Source organism: Haliotis asinina, chromosome 6 (genome assembly GCF_037392515.1).
Source record: "Haliotis asinina isolate JCU_RB_2024 chromosome 6, JCU_Hal_asi_v2, whole genome shotgun sequence".
NCBI classification, from domain to species: Eukaryota; Metazoa; Mollusca; class Gastropoda; order Lepetellida; family Haliotidae; genus Haliotis; species Haliotis asinina.
Genome location: NC_090285.1, coordinates 51,858,576 through 51,880,243, shown reverse-complemented (window position 1 = coordinate 51,880,243; position 21,668 = coordinate 51,858,576). Strand labels below are relative to the sequence as shown.

The following is a 21,668-nucleotide window of genomic DNA, read 5'->3' as shown; positions in this document are numbered from 1 at the left end:
AAGATAATTACTTTGTGTTTTTGTGTACATATTCTGCTATATTATGTGAGTTTAACCCTTATGTATACATCTGAACATATATCACAAAACTAATTATTTATAACCATCTTCATCTTCACCATTCACACTCTAATTCCGTTTTGTAACGGCTGCAAGCAACACAGAGATAATGAAGTAGTCGGTAAAATATGATACATTAAAATATGAATTAACCATCACAAAATATTTGGAAATACACGGGATTACTATTAACAACTACGACAACTACTGATCAGTTCTATCCTCGTGGCGGGTGGTAACGAAGTTTTCAAGCCCTGAAAGTGTGTACTATAAACACTTGGTCAAAGCTACTGCCAATGTAATATTTTACATGCAGCTCGATCAATTTTCTGCCACCTTCAGTACTAACCAGTTCAACATCACACTGCCCTATGTTTCGCATATAAAGACTTTGTAGTTTTTCGTCTTTGTATTTTTGTCTTGCGTTACGCTGAACATGGCGGGTGGAGATTATATGCTTTTGTGTTTGATGGATATGCTTGAAGGCAATAAGAACATGGAACAACCCACAACATCAGCAATGTCCTCAGGACGATTGATAATTCTAAACTAACACTTGGATGTTCTAATTCGTCGTTTACTTGTTGTCTAGTTTGTATCCAGGCCGCAGTTGCATTGTGGGAATGTTGGTGCGCAACGTCAAACTATTAATAGCTAAAGAATTCTCAATGGCAGCCCCATCTTTGGAACAAGATCCCACTATCACTCAGGATGACTATAAGCATAACAAAGTTCAAATCTGATGTGATTATTCATCTCTGTAAGTCTTTCATGAAGTCATCTACCATGTACAGCGCCACAGAATAACTTGTAAGTGGATCTTTTAGCTCTATGTAAAACAGTTAGTGTTATTATAATGTTATCATAATTAATACCTGCTGCGCTTTGTTCTCCTAAGTGTGTGAACAGTCCTGACATGTCAGTACTCGTATGTATAGCAGTACATTCATATTATTTCCATACTTTTTACACACATGGAATCTGTTCATAAGGTATTCCTTTTCACTTGTGTATTATGCCTTTAAGGCAAATCGGGCCCCAAAGTTGGTCACGACACATCGCGAGACATTCGTACTTCCGGTAACAAACAAAGATTCATATCTTTCGGAACACAAGGGTTCGAATCTCTTTTTGGACAATACTTTTCAAAAATATAAACCTAGACTTTTGCAGTTGTATAATGCTTATAGATGCTATAATTTACATATATTTCAGATTTGAACGAAATCGGTGAAGAAATGGATTGTTTAGGAAAATCTACCGCCACTCTCATTGCATAAAATGTATACTCTTAAAAAAATAATAGGACATCTTCATTTTTTAAAAATTTAGAATTAAAAATATTTAGGAGATTTATCAGAGTCAATCAATGTTGATATGATATTATTGAATGTTTTGAGAGTGCATCACCATTTGCACTCCCTTACAATCATAGTTATTTGGAATGTAGTCGCTTTTGAAAGATGATTGGTGTATGGCATATAATTTGCATTTCCATTTTAAGACAAACGACTAGAAACAAACACTAACAAATGTTTGATGCAAGACGTTCTAAGTGATTTCTCGACCTTCTTGAAAAAAAACCCGTCAAAATCAAGAATGGGACCCCATGCACGTGTACGGGGCTACTGCATTGTGCGCATGCATATCATGCGTTGCGTTTAGGGGTGGTAATAGAGGAAAATGGTCGTGCGTTCATAAAATATCTATCCTTGAAACGTTTGTTAACCTTTACACTTCCTATCCAAATTGAAAGGTCATTATCCCCTACTTTTTTAAAGAGTATATTATTATTAATAACATTATTAAAATGTATTTTATGTAATGAGTGTAGCGGTAGAAAGCCGAAAAAAATTATCTGAAAAGATTATCGAAAATCTTTGATGATACTAGATGTTTGCGACCATACGGCGATTAGAACTTCACAGGTAAAGCTTATCATTCTTGTATTGTAGTATTTCCAGCTAATTAGAAGTAGACGCGGGGAGTAATCAAGCACGAAGAACATATCTCTTTACGTGGTGACTGATGAATAAATAATGGTTACATTTAACTAGGTCCACGCTTCAAACGTTGGTTGCAATTACGGTAATGTTTGTACTACTGCATAAATAAATGAAGATGTCTCAGCAAACAAATACATTTTTTAATTTGTTGAATACATGATGAATAAACATGATCAAAATAGCCTACAAATATTTTCATGACACATATAAGAAACCACGTTTGATGATTCAGATGACTGAAACATTAAAACTATGTCATGCTTATGCTAGTTCTGATTTATGTTTATCTCGGTTTTTTCTATTTAGAATAAACAAACAAAAGGCATTTATAACGTCGGTGTGGAGTTCGTGTTGAAACTCTGCACTTGTGGAACTAAGGTGAAAGGGTGATAAGGCTCGGCGACGCGTGTCTTCGTACCAGGATTTCTATGATTGTTGCTCATGATATCAATCACTAGACTATCTTTCTAAATAGGCGTTTAAACACAACAACAAATCCAACGCCCAAATGGTGGTTTTGAAAATGTCCACATTGTTTCCCAAGCTGGTGCAATATCCTGATACACTTTGAATCGTAGATTAACTTATGAAAACGTGCAACTTAATCACACAATGACTTTGAATGAAGACAACGAGATATAACGCGACAGGTGGTGAGAGAGTGAGTTTCAGCAACCCATGCTTGCCACAAGGGGCGACTATGCTTGTCGTAAGAAGCGACTAACGTATCGCGTGGTCAGACTCGCTGACTTGGTTGACACATGTCATCGGTTCTCAAATTGCGCAGATCGATGCTCATGTTATTGAACACTGGATTGTCTGGTCCAAACTCGATTATTTACAGACCGCCGCCATGTAGCTGAAATATTGCAGAGTGTGGCGTAAAACTAGACTCACTCACTCACACACTCACTCAGTATATCCAATTACACAATCCGCATTATTTCACTATTTCCACATGCGTATATTTATTAAGTTAGCTTTAACAAAGTTGTGCTAACGACCTGTAGTACATTTCTATTAAAGGTTTCAATCGTCACACAGAGGCCAGGCAGTTGCGCTGTTATATATAATCTCCTGCCTTCCACATGCTAATAGTTACAGTAGGATGTTTCCTGTGGAATCGGTACCTCACACAAGTACATCCTATCTTTACTACATGCAGTCGAAGACCATTTTGGTGTGGATTTAAGCACGATCATGCAGTCTTTGCCAGCTTCCGGGTTTCCGTCGGCCCATGCCTCAAAGTCGTCGAAGGCTTTACCGCTCACCCACCTCCAGCCGCCAGATTGTTTCACTCCCCCGACCCATAGACGTTCATCTGCAACAAACCATGTTTCAAGGATAACTTATTAGGGCAGTGGGGTAACCTAGTGGTTAAAGCGTTCGCTCGTCACATAAGACCCGGGTACGATTCCTCACATGGGTACAATGTGTGAAGCACAATTCTGGTGTCCCCCCGCCGTGATATTGCTGATAATGGTAAAAGCGGCGTAAAACTGTAGTCACTTACTAACACAAGATTATCAAAAGACACGATTGTGGTTCAAGACCGCTGTGATGAAGAGGTGGGTTAAAATGGGGTTATGAGTTAGTTAAGCAGTTAAGCATGAATACCCCACTCTGACACATTATACTCCGAGTCGACCAGTTCTTGTTGCAAAGCCAAGCGACAGACAGTGACCAACAAGTACCACATTCAAGAAATGGGCTTCACCTATTTCACCCATCATGGGAATCGAACCCGGGTGATGAGCGAACGCGTAAACCACTGGGCTACCCACCACTCCCATTCCAAACTCTGTAACCGTTACCGCAGGGTCCCACTACACCCAACGTATGCAACTCTGTCAAAATTCACATTTAAAATCTTGGCTATCGACTGACCTATATACACATACTTTGATAAATTAAACACACTACTGTTTTCTGTCGTATATCTAAAATGATTACTTGTATCTGCAATGAGATAATCGAACAACAATGGTATTGCTGGGGCAGTGTGCAATGACAATCCATACTATTCAAAGAGAAATCATTCCAGAATAACAGGCATTTATGAATATCGTACATGTGACATTATCACTATCGTGATGCATGTATGCCTTGCCGCATTAAAATCATCCACAGTATAAAAGGCAAATGGGGACAGTAGTTCTCTATGACGTCATAAGAAAATGTCCATGACGTCATTGACTCTTAGATAAATTATTAGAAGGGTTACACTATTTTTCCAAGCCTGGGGCCCTAACCGCCCGACGAAGGACTGGATAGATTTTTTGCTAAAATATGAAAATAAAAACGACATCGGCTTTGAAGCATTTACTGTAACAACAAACGACGGAGGTCACTGACATATGTTTACAAATATGGACACGTCATAGCACATCCCAGATGACGTCACTACCGAAAGTGACGACATTCGACCATTTTCTTCACCCATGCTGTCATTTATGGTACAATTGTTATGGTTGGCACAGGTAAAAAGTGCATACTGGCACAGGTGCATGTGACGACAGTGAGTCAGAAATATCGTCTACAATGATCCAGAGTTCAAACGAGCCGTCGGTGATTGAACATCAACAGCTGAGCTACTTATGACGTCACCTAACAACGGGCTTGATAATGGGCCGTCTTCAAGCATTTTGCGGGCGTTGACAAGTTACCGTAGCACGCTCATTTCCGATAATGTGGGGGCGTTTTAAAGATAATTCTGTCCATTTTAGCTATAAAGTTGTTAACAAATGCTCAATCCATTTCATACGCCAGTAGCCGGGAGCGCTGCAGATTTGTTGCGCATGACATAAACTCTTGTTCTGTTGTTTACCTTTGTTTGAAGCTATGAGGTGGGCTTGATCCACCTTGCTCTGAGTGTTGGCGGTTAGGAGGGTGCCAGCTGACTGTGCAGCCAGGTGTGACGTCTTGACCGTAAGCAACTGGAAACACAGCCACGAGGCTCTCTGGAACTTCCGACCCGCCGACTCGTCACAGTGCTCTGCAAGTATACTGAAGTGACTGAGTATAGTTTTAAGCCGCTTTTAGCAATATTCCAGCAACATGAGTGCCAGGTTCCCCGGAGATGGGCTTCATGCATTTGGTGAATCGGACCAGGGTATTCAGCGTGATGAACGGACTCTTTTGCAAGTAGGCTACCCCATCTTCACTGCAAGTAGACGCGAAACATCTCCAGTTGTAACTGTAAGTGGAAATGAGATGTGCCGAAATGACCAATATAACACCTGATCTATGACAAGTTGTACAGTTTGGATGCAGTGTCAACAATCTAGGTCTCTGACAAGTAGTACAGTGTGGATGCAGTGTCAACAATCTAGGTCTCTGACAAGTAGTACAGTTTGGATGCAGTGTCAACAATCTAGGTCTCTGACAAGTAGTACAGTTTGGATGCAGTGTCAACAATCTAAGCCTATGAAAAGTGGTACAGTTTGGATGCAGTGTCAACAATCTAGGTCTCTGACACGTTGTACAGTTTGGATGCAGTGTCAACAATCTAGGTCTCTGACAAGTAGTACAGTTCGGATGCAGTGTCAACAACCTAGGCCTCTGACAAGTAGTACAGTTTGGATGCAGTGTCAACAATCTAGGTCTCTGACAAGTAGTACAGCTTGGATGCAGTGTCAACAATCTAGGTCTCTGACAAGTAGTACAGTTTGGATGCAGTGTCAACAATCTAGGTCTCTGACAAGTAATACAGTTTGGATGCAGTGTCAACAATCTAGGTCTCTGACAAGTAGTACAGTTTGGGTGCAGTGTCAACAAACTAGGTCTCTGAGAATAGTACAATTTGGATGCAGTGTCAACAATCTAGTTCTGTGACAAGTAGTACAGTTTGGATGCAGTGTCAACAACCTAGGTCTCTGACAAGTAGTACAGTTTGGATGCAGTGTCAACAATCTAGGTCTCTGACACGTTGTACAGTTTGGATGCAGTGTCAACAATCTAGGTCTCTGACAAGTAGTACAGTTTGGATGCAGTGTAAACAATCTAGGTCTCTGACAAGTAGTACAGTTTGGATGCAGTGTCAACAATCTAGGTCTCTGACAAGTTGTACAGTTTGGATGCAGTGTCAACAATCTAGGCATATGACAAGTAGTACAATTTTGATGTAGTATCAATAATCTATATTTGTGGGAAATATGGTACAGTTTGGACAAGTCAAAACATGGATTATATAACAGTTTCGTTTCCTGTTTACCGATTTCCGTCCGTTTTTAAACTAATTCATTTAACTGGATGCATAAATTTTAATCAGCATGATTTTATACGTCTAAGCACTTGTAATTTGCAAACACTACGCTACTTTTAATCCTTGCAAACACGTCTTAGAGTGTGGTCTGTCGTACAGCTGGCTCTGACAAACGGAAACCTGGAAATCGTGGAAATCTGAAAACAGGGCTCTTTGACGGTCTGGTACGGACTTGATATTATATCAATCCCATTGTGCGTTACAGAACTACACTGAATAAGCGAAAAAGCACATGACAAGAGTAACCAGTGAGCCAGGTGCATTGTGAATCATTTTACGACCTCATCAAACAGGGGCAGGCTGTGTTTTCATAGTTGAGGAATGCTGCCTACACCTCGACATAAACTACAGAAATCAATTTACAAATACTATTTTCTAATGAAACAAGGAATTGGAATTCAATGTAAACAAAGTTGTTTATGGTGTCCATTTTCATTTTCACTTTCGAGAAGATTTGGATCGTCTGAAAAGTCAAACTCATTGTTTGAATAGGTTAATGAGACGCATGTTTCGGTATGGCAGTATTAAAAGATCTATGAGAAATACTACAGGTTGGATGCAGTATCAAGGACCAATAGCTATGGCAAGTAGGACAGTTTGGATGCTATTCAGTACTCAAGAAAAATGATAGGTATGCAGTTTGAATGCGGTATTAATAATCTAGACCCATGATTAGTACCAAGTGGATGGGGATAAAAACTCTACACGTATGACAAGTAGAACAGCATGGATGCAGATAAAATGACGGCTTTGATAATAAAAACAACAACCAACCATGCTTCCACTCGTAGTACAGCATGCCCGGATACCAGTATAAACTGTCTCGCACAACTGAGTACACAACAGTATCCACGTGACAGTAGCCGAAGACTTTATCGTAGAAGAATGAGGAACAGGAGGTGTTATGGTAACACCTGGAGCTGCAATCCGTCAGTGATGTACGTATCCCCAACGCGTCATCTACTGGAGATAAATTCACCAGGGCGAGAGATAGAGTGATAGCAGGCACCATCTTGTCTGAAACCGAAAAGTACACAAATTATATCATGTTAGAATAATGGCACTCAGTGGTCTCCCCATAATCCTCTGTAAAATAAATCTTTTGATCCATTAACTCGTATGGATATAGGCAATCAGCGCGGCCGTCTGACAGATAGACTATTAGACGACATCGTCCATTATATAGGCTAGCAGTTGTAGAAGAGTTGCAACACAAGTGATTTTTAACTCCCATATATTTATGTTCATATCATACTATTATTATGCTGTTTATTAGGTTGTATGAATATTTTGACCCTTCGGGCTCACCACAGATTGCGTTCAAGGCACAAGTCGAGCATCATATAGAATATGTGCACCCATTATTAAGCAAAATCGTGTTTCTCTAAAGTGTTCTGACATATCGATAACTTAGACAATCAACTGATTTCTTCGTTGATAATCAAAGCTAGGACCTCTTCAATCGGCATCTGCTCAAAGATGACGAGTCATCGGAAGACAGAATGCTGACATAGCACTGAGAACTAGCAAGGAATAGTTGTCGTCATCACGTGTACCCATCGACCATCAGCCGATAGGTAAAAAAACACACTAGGAAACATGACGTTAATGATTCTCATTGTTCAGGTCCGTCACAAATGAAGATACAACGCTTTGTAATATCGCAAGACTTCATCCATTCATATCTAACGGCTCGTTAAAAAACAGTGACTGCGATTTCTAGATCGTTTCGGGCCAACAGAATTTACGTTTCGAAATGGCGTGAAATTGCCCAGGTATGGCGCCAAAAGACCCGTCAGGCGTCCGTTGTATCGCCAGTGTAGGGTCAGCTTGGAGCCAGGTTTGTCGTCACTATGACGTCATGGGGAATGTTCCGCTGTTCGTGTGAAAGCTGAATTCCGAAGAAACACTACGTATGTGAAAACGGAGCCTAGGGCGTTTAGCCAGGATTCGTTGGTGGCGAGGAATGCCTTTCTCGACCTTTTGTGAAGCCGCGTGAATGGATAACGGCGAGTCACTGAAATCTTAAACAGGGTTGCTGTATCGCATAAAGGCCTCGCAATGATGACAAGAGATGTTCGCTACACACACCATAAACCAGGTGTTTTCTGCACATCCACGCACCAGGTGTTCGCTGCATACCCATACCACAGGTGTTACCTACACAATCATACACAAGGTGTTCCATAAACGCCAATACTCCAGGTGTTCCCTACACACCCATGCATCAGGGGTTCCTTGCACACCCATACAATAGTCTTTCCCTACACACTCATACATCAGATGTTCCGTACTCTCAAACACCTGGTGTGTCCTGCACAACCATACATCAGGTGTTCTCTACACATCCATACAACGTGTGTTACCTACACAGTCATACACAAGATGATCCTTACACCCATACATCAGGTGTTCCATCAGGTGTGATAATTTCTACATATTGTTTTTCAGAAGCTTATTCCTCATAAATACTTACATTAAAATTACTCACTTTAGTTTCAAATCCATTTCAGCGTTTTGTGTTTTCACTAAAGTTGGTGAACATGAAAATGTTTTCTAATCTTTGTGAGGCATGCAACAGTTGTTGAAGGGGACGTTTGCCTCAAAGTGACATAAATCTCCCCTCAAATGATATATACTATGGACACAAAGAGTAAGTTTAGAACAATATCTAGAATAATAGTCAACTATGATCGAAATAATGTGAATTCATCTCAGTATTCAATAGAAATAAGGATTGGTTTCTCAAATATCAATAGTTTGAAAATTACTTACTTACATTGCTTTCCCACGACGAGTAAACTTTCGTATAGAGGTTTTCCCTTTTAACCATCAATGCTAACGTTCTTCGCCAGACAGACAGTCTTGGAGACATTCATTCGGATGTAATGATTTTCCCATAATACGTGTATTGGATATATAAATAAATGATAACGCTGCAATGGTTTCTGTATTCAACAGACATATCTATTCCAATCAATGTGCTTTATGCCATGTTAAACTCTACTAGAAATGTAGGCACCCGTGAAGGTCAGGGGTAGAATAGGCCTTCAGCAACCCATGCTTTGCCACAGAAGGTGCCTCAGCTTGTCGTAAGAGGCGACTAACGGGATCGGGTGGTCAGGCTCGCTGACTTGGTTGACACATGTCATCGGTTCCCAATTGCGCAGATCGATGTTGTTGATCACTAGATTGTCTGGTCCAGACTCGATTATTTATAGACCGTCACCACAGTTGGAATATTGCTGAGTGCGGCGTAAAGCGTAAAGATAATTAGATGTCCATCACAACAGCGCATCGTCACATTGTATTTTCAATCTCAACTCCCTGGGGATCATACAACTCTTGCTGCCAACTAGGCGCACCTAGTTTTCCCGTCCTTACGATTTACCCTTTCACAACTGGGCGGATTGCAACACAGTCAGTTTTTTGTCCACGTTTACTGCATGTTGCTGTATCAATTTCATATGATATCCCGTCTCTGCCCGCATAAAACCACGTCTTGGCAGTGTGTGAGTGAGTGTGTGCGTATGTGTGTGTGCAACATAGTGACTGATATTATGAACAACGTTACTCTCCGACACTGAACGTCATCGTCGGCTCAAGCTGTTACGACTATCCAGCATTCCAAATTAACGTCTAAAATGGCTGCCCAGAGGCCCTGGCTAGCTATTCTCGAGCGTTCGTAGCCTTACGAACTTCTTGGGCCTATTCGTAACACATTGGGTACGATCAAAGATACGGATTCTTAGGCCTCGAACGTTTCGAGAATAAGAGCCCGGTTCCTCATAGCGATCGCTACAGTCGTAAACCTATGTCAAAGTATGGTTACGACCATCTTAATGCTACGATCGCTTTCTGGAACGGGGAGATTAGAGCAATCGCTGTGACTATCGTTAACTGACTTTAACTAACATTCCAATGTCAATCACATGTTCATACATATACGACAAATTCATTTGGAATGTATATTTGATTGCCATTTTATCGGTACGATCTTTCAGAAAAAGGACTGTAGTATTGGATTTTGGGGACATCTTCTTTCTCATAATCACCTCTTGATGCACCTTCTACTGTATCACCTATTTCAATAAATGTAATCGAACCTAACGGAATGTGATTAATAATGACGGGTTAAATCAATATTCATTACTGTACGAAAGCCCTGAAAACATTTTCATGCTATTGTTCCGTCAACCAAGGTTTGATGCAGAATGTTGGACACAACTAATTAACCAAGGTTACCAGTTGATTAGACACTGCGTAAGTTATCTCTATGTAATGTAAAAGAAGTCATTTATTTCATAGAGTGTACGCCCATCGATGAATAAGGGAATGGATTTTTAAAGAGTATTTCAGCGTTATTATTTGTTTGTTGTTTAACGCCGCAACCAATGTTAAAACTAGCTAACGGTGGTCTGTAAATAATCTAGTCTGGACCAGACAAGCCAGTGATTTACAACATCAATTTGCGCAATTCGACAGTCGTGGGTTGCTGAAGATCAGCTCTAACACGGGTCTTCACGTGGGTCAGTGCTAACTGCTGGACATCTTAAAATGTGGCAAGTGAGGAGGAAAGGGTATGCGCATGCGTGCGAGTGCGTTTGGTTAGGTCCCATACTGCTTACAGTTCCAAACTGCCTACATCCCAAACTGCCAACAAAAGTATTGTAGGCAGCGTGGGAATTGATGTTTTTGCCATGTAGAATGATGGAACAGCCCAATTATCAATGAAGAAGGGGTGCGTCGTTTGGAGTATGGATGTAATTGGAGTAAATGTTTACAACACATGTACAATGATATTGTTCTATTTCGCGTTTCTGAAGCAGTCAAAATGTTTATATTGTAATCACCAAAGCAGGATTAACTTAATCATATTTAATCAAATTGGGTAGGCTTGTGTCAACTACGCTGTTACATGAAAGACAAGGAGAGTTCTAAACGCTACTTAAAGAACCTATGTTTTTACATGCTATGCTTTGTCTGTCTTTGCCAGATTATGTCTAAAACATGGTAAGGACTAAATTGTTGAGAAGATCTCAGCTTCTGCGTTAATTGAACACCTAATAAGTTAGAAGGGGAACCAAATGCATCCATCACACAAAGGCAAAATGTAATGTCTAGAGCGTTGAATCCATCACTTCTCAAGCAGGAGGACAGCACGTTTTCATTGCTGGCGACCGATATCACCTCAACATCAGACATTGGAAGTGTGTACATTCTGCATGCAAAGGCTGCTGTTCTACAACTGGAGACTTCGTGAGGTGAAGGCCCATGTCAGGAGAGCAGCTGCCCTTCCGCTACTTCCACGGGACATGGTGCAGGACACTTGGATGGCTGCGAAGTGGACTGTCAGAGAATGTCAGGAACTTCAACGACTACGTCACGAGTACATGGGTGGACTATGAGGCACGGATCTGGGTCCCCTTTCACAACTCTCGTAAGCCTAAGGTCTCGTAACTTTTCTCGTAACATTCCTACTTCCTGTGTTACAGTATAGGAGGAACGAATGCTACCAGAAAGGTTACGAGACCTTAGGCTTACGAGAGCCTTGTGAAACGGGGCCTGGACGCAGAATGGAAACATTGGATCTCGGACTTATAAAAACCTCGAGGGGTGGCACCTGAAGCTGAAAAACCTTATCGCCAAAGTCCACGCAAACATCTACCTCCAGCATCAAGAAAAGTGAAGCCACAGACAAGGCTAAACGTGCTAAGATCGACTCCCAAAGTCACGCAAGCGTGTTTAAAGAGAGCTTGATGCCAGACTCCTGAAACTGAAGGAGCACCTCCAGTGCTTTCTCCTAGGTACCTAGATCCTGCTGGACATGTCATCACTGAAAAATTGTAAATCCACTTTAAAATATCAATTTCTCATGATATATATCCATCCAGAATGATTAAAGATGTCTTACCAACCAATACTTGCAGTTTAAATGACATTGCATTTACATAGCGTGCAAGTCTGTATTTGTTTACGTCCATGTCCCATGTATCACGGACTGCATTTAACATATTGATAACCATCCTGGGCTGACTGGCTTGTTCTGCAGGTGCAGGTGCAGGTGCAGGTGCAGGTGCAGGTGCAGGTGCAGGTCTGAATTAGAATTCAGTAACCCATGCTTTTCCACACAGATCTGGAGGTCAGGCTCGCTGACTTAGTTACCCCATGTCATCGTAAATCAGTTGCGTGGATCGATGCTCATCATGGGATTGTCTGGTCCAGACTCGATTATTTACAGACCGCCGCCCTAGAGCTGGAATATTACGGAGTGCAGCGTAAAACTAAACTCACACATTCAATGTTCTGCATGTATATGGCTCGCCATGACGTACTCCGATAATATTAATACAATATCAGATAAAGGCATTGTAGAGTACAGTGTAACATCTTATATGTGATCAAATGAGCGGTTGGATATTGGAATATTATGGACTCTTTATTGGAAGCATGGATAATCAATAACGAAGATGACGTGCAGCACGTTCGCAAACATGTAAATTGAACTTTCATTTCTTTGTTGTGGAACACTTTTCTCGCCCATGGTGGGACTCATGTTCAATATCTCTTTACAGAAAACGTTTTGTTTTAGGCCAACATCCAAGACAAACACCCCGATGACTTCCTTTGGAATTTTAAGCAAATGGTCACACTTCGAACACCTGTATGAAGGCATGTGAGAGTGTTCTATTTTACGTCGCACTCAGTGACATTTCAGCTGTATGGAGGAGTACTGTAAATGATCGAGTCTGAACCATACAATCCAGTGATCAACAGCACGAACATGGATCTACTCAACTGGGATACGATGGCATGTGTCAACCACGTCAACGACCCTGACCTCCCAATCAAGCTAGTCGCCTCTTACGACAAGCATGGGTTACTGAAGACCAGTTCTTACCCCGATTCTTTACGGGTAAATGGGGGTAATCAAGGGCTAATCGTCTTTTGAAACATACAATCGAAGCGCAGAGAATGCATCTCTGCTCGGCGAACTGCGTCTCCTAAAGTTACCACGCCACTCGTCAAGGCAACAAATGAAAATAACTTTGAAATAAGAAAATACTTTTATTTACAGTAAAAGGCAAAACTGTCATTTCGGGAATGTGATCAGGGGTGAATAGATGCATAACACTTAATTTTTACATACAGTGTATTAAATTGAGATTTAAAATCCGCATGTACGTTGTCACTGAAATGAGCTTAACTGTAGGTTCGACTAGCATCTCATTTCAACGAAAATAGAATGCGTTACAAATCTACTTTGATTAACATGTAACTTCCGTCATACATATGACTTCTTTCAGTTATGCTTACACAACCATACAAGTTAGAAACATTAGCTGATGTACACTACTCAAAACCAGTTAAAGAATATGCGATCGTTTCCTCCAGGTCAAGAATGGTCATTAATAAAAAAAATGAGTGAGTATGGTTTTATGTCGCTTTTAGCAATATTCAAGCAATACCACGATGGGAGACACAAGAAATGGGCTTCACACATTGTACCCATTTCAGGAAACGAGCCCAGGTATGCGTGACGAGCGAACACTTCACCCTCAGGGCTACTCCATCGCCCTGCATTAAAAGGAAATTGCTGTGCTTTTTAACATAAGTTTATTGAAACCGATGAATGACAAAATGACCGCGTATTGTGATGTCCGAAAAATGGCAATAAGCTGATAATGACGGTATGGTTCTAAAGATTAATGAATCTATCGATCGCTCACAACGAACTAGTCACCAGCATCGACCTCATTAACTTTAGATTAATGCCGTTCTTGTATTCAGGAACGAAACTAAACTTTGCCCCTTTAAACAATTCTGATACGAGATGAAAAGTACCAAATATTCTGTTGCCGTGTGGAAATAATTCTCAGGCAGGTGTAATTAAAACATTGAGACACCTTGTGTTGAGAGCAAAACATAAATGCGTTTTGAACCTTGAAAAAAGACAAAGTGTTTGAATTTTTTGAGTACATCTTATACTTGTGTATCAAAAGGTAAAACATTTGGTATTATTTGCATGTAAAAGTGAGCAATATACCCGTATAACACAAGTAAAATACACTTGTAATAATAAAACATTTTACACGATATGTTTCTTAATTCCATGTGAGAGCACCGCGCTGATCATTACATCTACCTGTTGAAATGTGAAGATGGCAGAAGTTCACTATAACGTGGAGCCGTTTGAACCACTCGATAATTATCCACTTCGAGAACACGAGTGTCTTCCCCTATTCATTCATCTAAATTAATACAGCAGGGCTCCCAGAACTTCACACGTGATCTTTCCCACGTCAACATCGAACGCTAACCCTGCTCTTCATCAGCCCAAGCCTAATCCACCCCACCCACCCCCTATAAATAATCTAAGACGATGAGTGAGCATGATTTTCTCACTGCTTTTAGCAATATTCCAGCAATATCACATCGATGGACACCAGAAAAGGGCTATGTATACTGCACCCATGTGGGGAATCGAACCCAGGTCTTCGGCATGACGTGCGGACGCTTTAACCACTAGGCACGCCACGGTCCAGAAACCACTGATATAATGATGATACTGACTGCAACTGTAACAGGCATGTTACATCAGAGTAGACAACCCCACCGCCCCTCACTAACACAAGCTTGTATTTCCTAACCTCATTAATGAGGGTTATATATTACACCACGGGATACACAAAGCACTACATCACGATGTACTGACAAGCACTAGTACGAAACAATCGAAATGACATTTGTTTTACATTTTGTCATTAATGTCGTTGGATTAGACTTAAAATAAAAACATTCTCAGACTTCGTATGAAAACAGTTTCAGATCGAAATATTCCAGAAAAAAAACCCTGGAATTCAAGGAAGGTAACGCATTCCTGAAAAGCAAAGACAAAGCCATTACAATCCGCAAAACATCGACAAATATAAAAGACACATATCCATTTATCGCACAATGTCCTATGAACACGGGAAGTTTTTCATGAGAGATCTCGATCTGACATGTTATTTTATATTAACATGTAATCGTCATGACAAGACGCATGGTGATGAGTTGTACTTCACTCGTTTGGACATTAACAGATCTCTGGTCCGGATTATCCGGTTCAAACACTTCAGATGAAGCAACCTCGGTTATGAAATTATGTCTGTTTGTACGTGTGGAGATTACAATAGGTATTGTCCGAAAGGTCGTGTTTCAAGCGTGTAGAAAAAAAGGTTTAACCATTCAAACCTCAGTCCTTTTTCTCATTGTCATATCTCTAAAGAAATAAAATTAGGATCATTGCAGTTTTCATCCACTTTCGACAAAGACTTTGCTTCAGATTCGAAAATGTCATCATCCCAGACGAGCGACTCCTCTTGAGGTCTGAAAGGGTAGCTGTCCCACAAAAGCGAATCATCCATTCTGCTGGCATCATCAGAACCTTGGTAACTCCGAGGCTGAATCTCCAGGAGACGCCTTGCCGGTGTTTGTGCCGAGAACCTCCTCTTTTCCAGGAACAGAGTCACGGGAGTCACTGGAAAATCGGGTCTGCTTGGCGAGAAAGGCAGTTTGGTACCCGTACCGGCACCAGGCTTGATGGAGGTAAGGCGTTCTATAGGTGTAGGATGTGGCCTACCATAGGCATAGCCAATCTTTGGAGTCCGGTATGGAGTAGATGAGGCGATGGACATGTCCCCATCTCCAGACTTCTGCCTCTTTTTGACCTGAGTTGGTTCTGTTTCGAGAGATCCGTTTGGAGATCTGTTGTGAGATCTGTTATGAGAGCTGTTATGAGATCTGTTATGAGATCGGTTAAGAGATCGGTTAAGAGATCGGTTATTACATTCATTTACAACAGTACATGAACACGCCTCTTGATCTCGGAAGGACGATCCCTCCGTCAGTGTCTTGATTCCCTTAGGAGTAGTCCATGCAAGGTGGTAGGGGGAACAGGAGGCTACGGGATCCATGTTGTAAGAGTCCACCATTGAAAGGTCTACTCCTTCAGGGAAGCAGTCGTTGTCGTCACTTTCAGAGGAGTAAAGGTCGTTGTCGGGAAGATGCTCCAGATCGAGGTTCATGCTTGTCATGGATGCCAATTTGACGGGCGTCTTCATCTGCTCATTTTTCCTGAAATGGACGGAAGACCTATTCTCGGTTGGACCACGTCTCAGGTTCCGCAGGCATGTCTTCCACAGCAGGCAGCCGACTCCTGCAAGGATCAGCAGTGAAATGACCACTGACGATACGACAATTGGGAGGGTCTTGGCGTTATCCGTGACTGACTGGACACATGGTTGGACCAGGCAGGACTCTTGTGCCCTTTTGGACATAAGTCGGACTTCGTTGTCGTTGTCCTGATAGCTTTGATCATCGTCTCGGTAGGATTGGTCAGTTCTGTTGCTGGTGATGATGGTGCCTAGCAACGCAACAATGAGCGTGGATATCACCAACCGACAAAACATGGCTGAAATGAGAATAAGACGTACGAATTTAGTTAAGTCTAACATCCCCAATAATGCTATAATATAGGAGAGCATGGGCAGCCCAGACACAATCTGTTGTGACAGTCTGAAAGTTCCTGCCTAATATTTGTAGAAAACAAACTTCGGGCTAGTAATAAATGCAGGCATATGGGAGTTACTTTTACGCTGCACTCAGCAATAATCTATATATGGTGGTGGTCTGTAGACAATCCAGTGATCAACAACATGAGCATCGATCTGCGCAAATGGGAACCGAGGACATGTGTCAACCAAGTCAGCGAGCCTGACCACCCGATCCCGTTAGTCGTCTCTTACGACAAGCATAGTCGCATTTTATGGCAAGCATGGGTTGCCGAAGAGTTATTCTACGCTGAATCTTCACAGGTCACATGCATATGTGAAACACATACCTGGGCCAATGTTGGTGATGGAACCTAAGGAAAATGTGTGTTCAAGGTCAGGTGTAGTATACAAAAAACATGGAAAACGAGAAACAAAATGTGAATCAGAGTTACGGCTGGAAATCTGTCTTTGAGTTAAAGAGAAACATTGCCAAAAAGGTTGGTAACGAAACATTGAATCAGATGCTTTTCTCACACCTTATCATATTTTGTGTCATTGATGTTCTATGGTAACTGGGTTCAATGGTATTTCAGTACCATCATTTAAACGTGAATGGGAAACACTGAACTTGTTTATCATGTTGATTCTTGTCACTTGAAATTCACGATCGTGGGTATGACGCTCGCACACAGAGAAGCAAAATCAGATCGACTGTCTCATTCCCTCACACGATCATTTTACGTTGTTGCTGTGCCTAGGACGCGCAAGGTTCCAACTCTCCAACTGTCCAACTCCCCCTCCCTCCCATCTTCCCGTTAACAGAAGACAAGGGAATGTAAACCACCAATAACACAAATAGACATGATGACAATCCTTACAAACGGCGAATCAGAGATTCGAACACACTAACACAGGGTTATGGCAAGTATAATCGCACAATTACCGGTTTGTATTGAACGAACAACGACAACCAGACAAGCACAATGCCGATGTTTGTTTGTGTGCGTTTAACTCTGCACTCAGCAATATTCCAGCTACATAGCGTCGGTGTGTGAACCGAGTCTACGCCAGACAATCCAGTGATCAGTATAATGTCACACAGGGTACTCGTAATGACTGGATATTTCAAAGACAAAATCACATCATAGCACATCAAGAAAAGTAAGATGCTTGACGTGTCACAGCTTCCTTATACACTGACATGTGCCAAGGCAGATTCTTACGTCGGTGTCAAGCATCACAAATCGACAATTTTGTTTGGCAACCATTTAAGAATATTAAGCAAAACGGAATGTCATAATATAATTAAGAAGTTGTTATGAATAATGTATCTGTACTTTCTTGTTACCAAATTCTAACATGACAATCACACAAATCACAACATTACAATTTCAAACTATCGAAAGTGTCGAATATTCCCTCAAACGTTATAGTTTCAACAAAGCCACAACCAACAGGTGAACGGGTGAATCTAAAGCTTACTTGCCTCAGAGTGTGACGAGAATGTTCAAACAAAAATTACTGAGGCTGTCGACTGTCGAAACTTCAGCGTATTTGAGTTTATCACAAATCAAAACAATGCTGACAAGTGAGAGGGATGTATTGTTTGGGTGGTCGCGAAACTGCACGTGTATGCACGAGAAGCTTGCGTCTTCATTCGCTCCGTGTTGCATGACTCGTGAAGGAGCTTTGAGTTATGTAACATGCTAGCGACCTAGTCGTGCCGGGAATTTCGAAGATTGCCGAACGTGGGCGAAGACATCACACATTATTGGTGGGATTTGTTTCGGCTTGGGTTGGGCTTGCATGTGTCGATGAAAGACACTTATTAATTATCGAAAAATTGGTAAAAGTATTGAATATGCTCTTTTAAAACCAAACGCACAGTCTGTTGGAACAGTTATGGTACTATCAAGACAGATTTAGAAATACTTGGCGTGGGTAAAATATGTAAACGTTGATATAGATACATCTAGGCGTGAGTATGTATACATGGTCAAAGATATATAGGCCTAATAAGGACATTTCTAAAGCACTGAATTTCACACCACGGAGGGGCATGCTTAAAGTGCTACAATCTGATTATTGTTACCCCGGATAACCCAAGCTGCCTTCGAGGCGTAGAAAGTAAATTGTCACGTGATTTGTCCATTTTCTGCACAGGTGCAGGTATGTAAACATGGTTATAAGTACATCTGTACAGGTGTACACATGTAACCATGGTTATAGGTAAATCTGTACAGGTGCGGGTATGTAAACATGGTTATGGGTACATCTGTACAGGTGTAGGTATGTAAACATGGTTATAGGTAAACCGACACGGGTGTAGGTATATAAACATGGTTATAGGTACATCTGTACAGGTGTAGGTATGTAAACATGCTTATAGGTAAATCGACACAGGTGTAGGTATGTAAACATGGTCATAGTTACGTCTGTACATGTGTTGGTATGTAAATATGGTTATAGGTAAATCGACACAGGTGTAGGTATGTATAGGTGTATCTGAACCAGTGCTCGCCAACATGAAACTATACTGCTATTTAACATCCATACAGCCAACTAAACCCTTCACTTTGGCAAAGATGAAGCTGTTGGATTGGCAAAGACTCCTTAGGCGATATGTATTTATTTTTGACAAAATCTAGCAATACTTCTTTCATACAATTTCCAGCAAAATGACGATGGTTACCTTAATGATCCTTTAAGTAAAACGCCGCTTGACACAAAATTGAACTTCCACCTTCAAAGCCCACGTGTACATTTCACAGCGAAAATAACAGTGGCATGTCATAAAAACTGAGGGGGCACCCGGGGTCGAACCGGGGACCTCTCGAATTGCAATCGATTGCTCTACCACTGAGCTATACCCCCATCCTTACTTATTTACTTGCTTCTAAAAACATATATACAAATGCACGGTGCCGAGTGGTAAAAGGTGATGGAAAAGCTGGATGAATAAATTCGTGAAAGTTCTCCTTTATTTCATTCCTCCAATGTCCACGATTTACAATAATGTACTTTTCACCCAAACCCAAAATACACAGTGAAGCGAATAATGATTACTTGATTTCATCTAATATTTCATCATTTGTTGTGAGGTTTGAGTGTCCGTTTCGAAGGGAGCTTACTCTTTCTTACTTCCCAGGTGCACGGAATCTGAAGTTGCCTCCCCTGCCATGTTGACCCGTTTGCAAGCTGATGGTTTTTCTACACGATGTTGGAGGGCCCCTCCAGAAGGATGTACTTTAAGAAAGCTCATTGAAACGATTGTTTTATTTATCTGCACATTTGCTGGTATATAAATGTGGCTACAGTTACATCTTCACCGGTATACAGGCATGTAAACGATGGTCTAGGTATGTCTGCACAGGTGTGGATATAGATGTATCTGCACGGGGATATAGGTGTCTGCACAGGCGTGGATATAGATGTATCTGCACGGGGATATAGGTATGTCGGCACAGTAGTGGATATAGATGTATCTGCATGTGGATATAGGTATGTCTGCACAGGTGAGGATATAGATGTATCTGCATGTGGCTATAGGTATGTCTGCACAGATGTGGATATAGATGTATGTGCACGCGGATATAGGTATGTCTGCACAGGCGTGGATATAGATGTATCTGCACGGGGATATAGGTATGTCTTCACAGGTGTGGATATAGATGTATCTGCATGTGGATATAGGTATGTCTGCACAGATGTGGATATAGATGTATCTGCATGTGGATATAGGTATGTCTGCACAGATGTGGATATAGATGTATCTGCATGTGGCTATAGGTATGTCTGCACAGGCGTGGATATAGATGTATCTGCATGTGGCTATAGGTATGTCTGCACAGGCGTGGATATAGATGTATCTGCACGGGGATATAGGTATGTCTTCACAGGTGTGGATATAGATGTATGTGCATGTGGATATAGGTATGTCTGCACAGGCGTGGATATTGGTGTGTCAGCACGTGGACATAGGTATGTCTTCACAAGCGTGGATGCACATGTATCTGCACCTGGATGTAGGTACATCTGAACCAGTTCGGATCAGTTTTTATCAGAAGTGCTAGTACATATGGACACAATACATGGGCACCAGTTTAACATTGACACACCCTACGAATCCATCTTTTCATTTTGGTTGAAGTTGTAGAATTGGTTAAGATTCCTTAGGTGATATACATGTATTTTGGCAAAATCCTAGCAATACTCTTTTCATACATTTTTCAGCAAAATTGAGATGGTCGGCATATGAGACCCTGCAGTGAATGACATAATAAATGAGCTAATACCTTGCATGCCTGCATGCACATTTCATACCAAAAGGAACACTGATATGTAAATTAAAAAAAAAACTGAGGGGGCACCCGGGATCGAACCGGGGACCTCTCGATCTGCAGTCGAATGCTCTACCACTGAGCTATACCCCCTTACCTACATACATCTAAACACGTAGATGAAAATAAACGGCGCCGAGTGGTAACAGGTAGTTGGACAAGTTGGATGAAAAAATCCGCCACGGTTATCCATTGTAGCGTCTAACAATATACAACAAAATGTTTCTAATCAAAACTAAAAATAAACCATTAAGCATATGACTATCACTTGATTAGATCGCATATTTCATCATTGTTTGTGACGTGGCGATTACGGAAGCTATTTTGAAGGGAGCTTACTCTTCCTCACTTCCCACAAATACAGAACATGGAGTTGCCTCCCCTACTATGTTGACCCGATTGCAAGCCGACGATGTCAGATGTTCCTCTGACGAGATTTCCAAAGTGATTGAAACGATTG

The 21,668-nt window shown here is 41.3% G+C and overlaps 2 protein-coding genes and 2 non-coding genes across 4 annotated transcripts; all 4 read right to left on the bottom strand.

The window, feature by feature from the left end:
- Positions 1 to 3,157: 3,157 nt before the first annotated feature.
- On the bottom strand, positions 3,158 to 7,342 carry LOC137286302 (uncharacterized). The gene is made up of 3 exons (XM_067818079.1): positions 7,105 to 7,342; positions 4,894 to 5,061; positions 3,158 to 3,387 (listed from the first exon to the last, which is right to left on the bottom strand). The coding sequence occupies exons 1-3, from the start codon at positions 7,340 to 7,342 to the stop codon at positions 3,158 to 3,160; spliced, it is 636 nt and encodes a 211-aa protein (XP_067674180.1).
- A 6,036-nt stretch (positions 7,343 to 13,378) lies between these two features.
- On the bottom strand, positions 13,379 to 18,480 carry LOC137286595 (uncharacterized). Its single transcript, XM_067818542.1, has 2 exons — positions 18,355 to 18,480; positions 13,379 to 16,786 (listed from the first exon to the last, which is right to left on the bottom strand). Exon 2 carries the CDS (start codon positions 16,782 to 16,784, stop codon positions 15,588 to 15,590), a length of 1,197 nt encoding a protein of 398 aa, XP_067674643.1. The 5' UTR covers positions 16,785 to 16,786; positions 18,355 to 18,480; the 3' UTR covers positions 13,379 to 15,587.
- A 1,190-nt stretch (positions 18,481 to 19,670) lies between these two features.
- Trnac-gca (transfer RNA cysteine (anticodon GCA)) lies at positions 19,671 to 19,742 on the bottom strand. Its single transcript has one exon. It is a non-coding gene; the product is annotated as a tRNA-Cys (tRNA).
- A 1,487-nt stretch (positions 19,743 to 21,229) lies between these two features.
- On the bottom strand, positions 21,230 to 21,301 carry Trnac-gca (transfer RNA cysteine (anticodon GCA)). Its single transcript has one exon. It is a non-coding gene; the product is annotated as a tRNA-Cys (tRNA).
- Between the last annotated feature and the right edge of the window lie 367 nt (positions 21,302 to 21,668).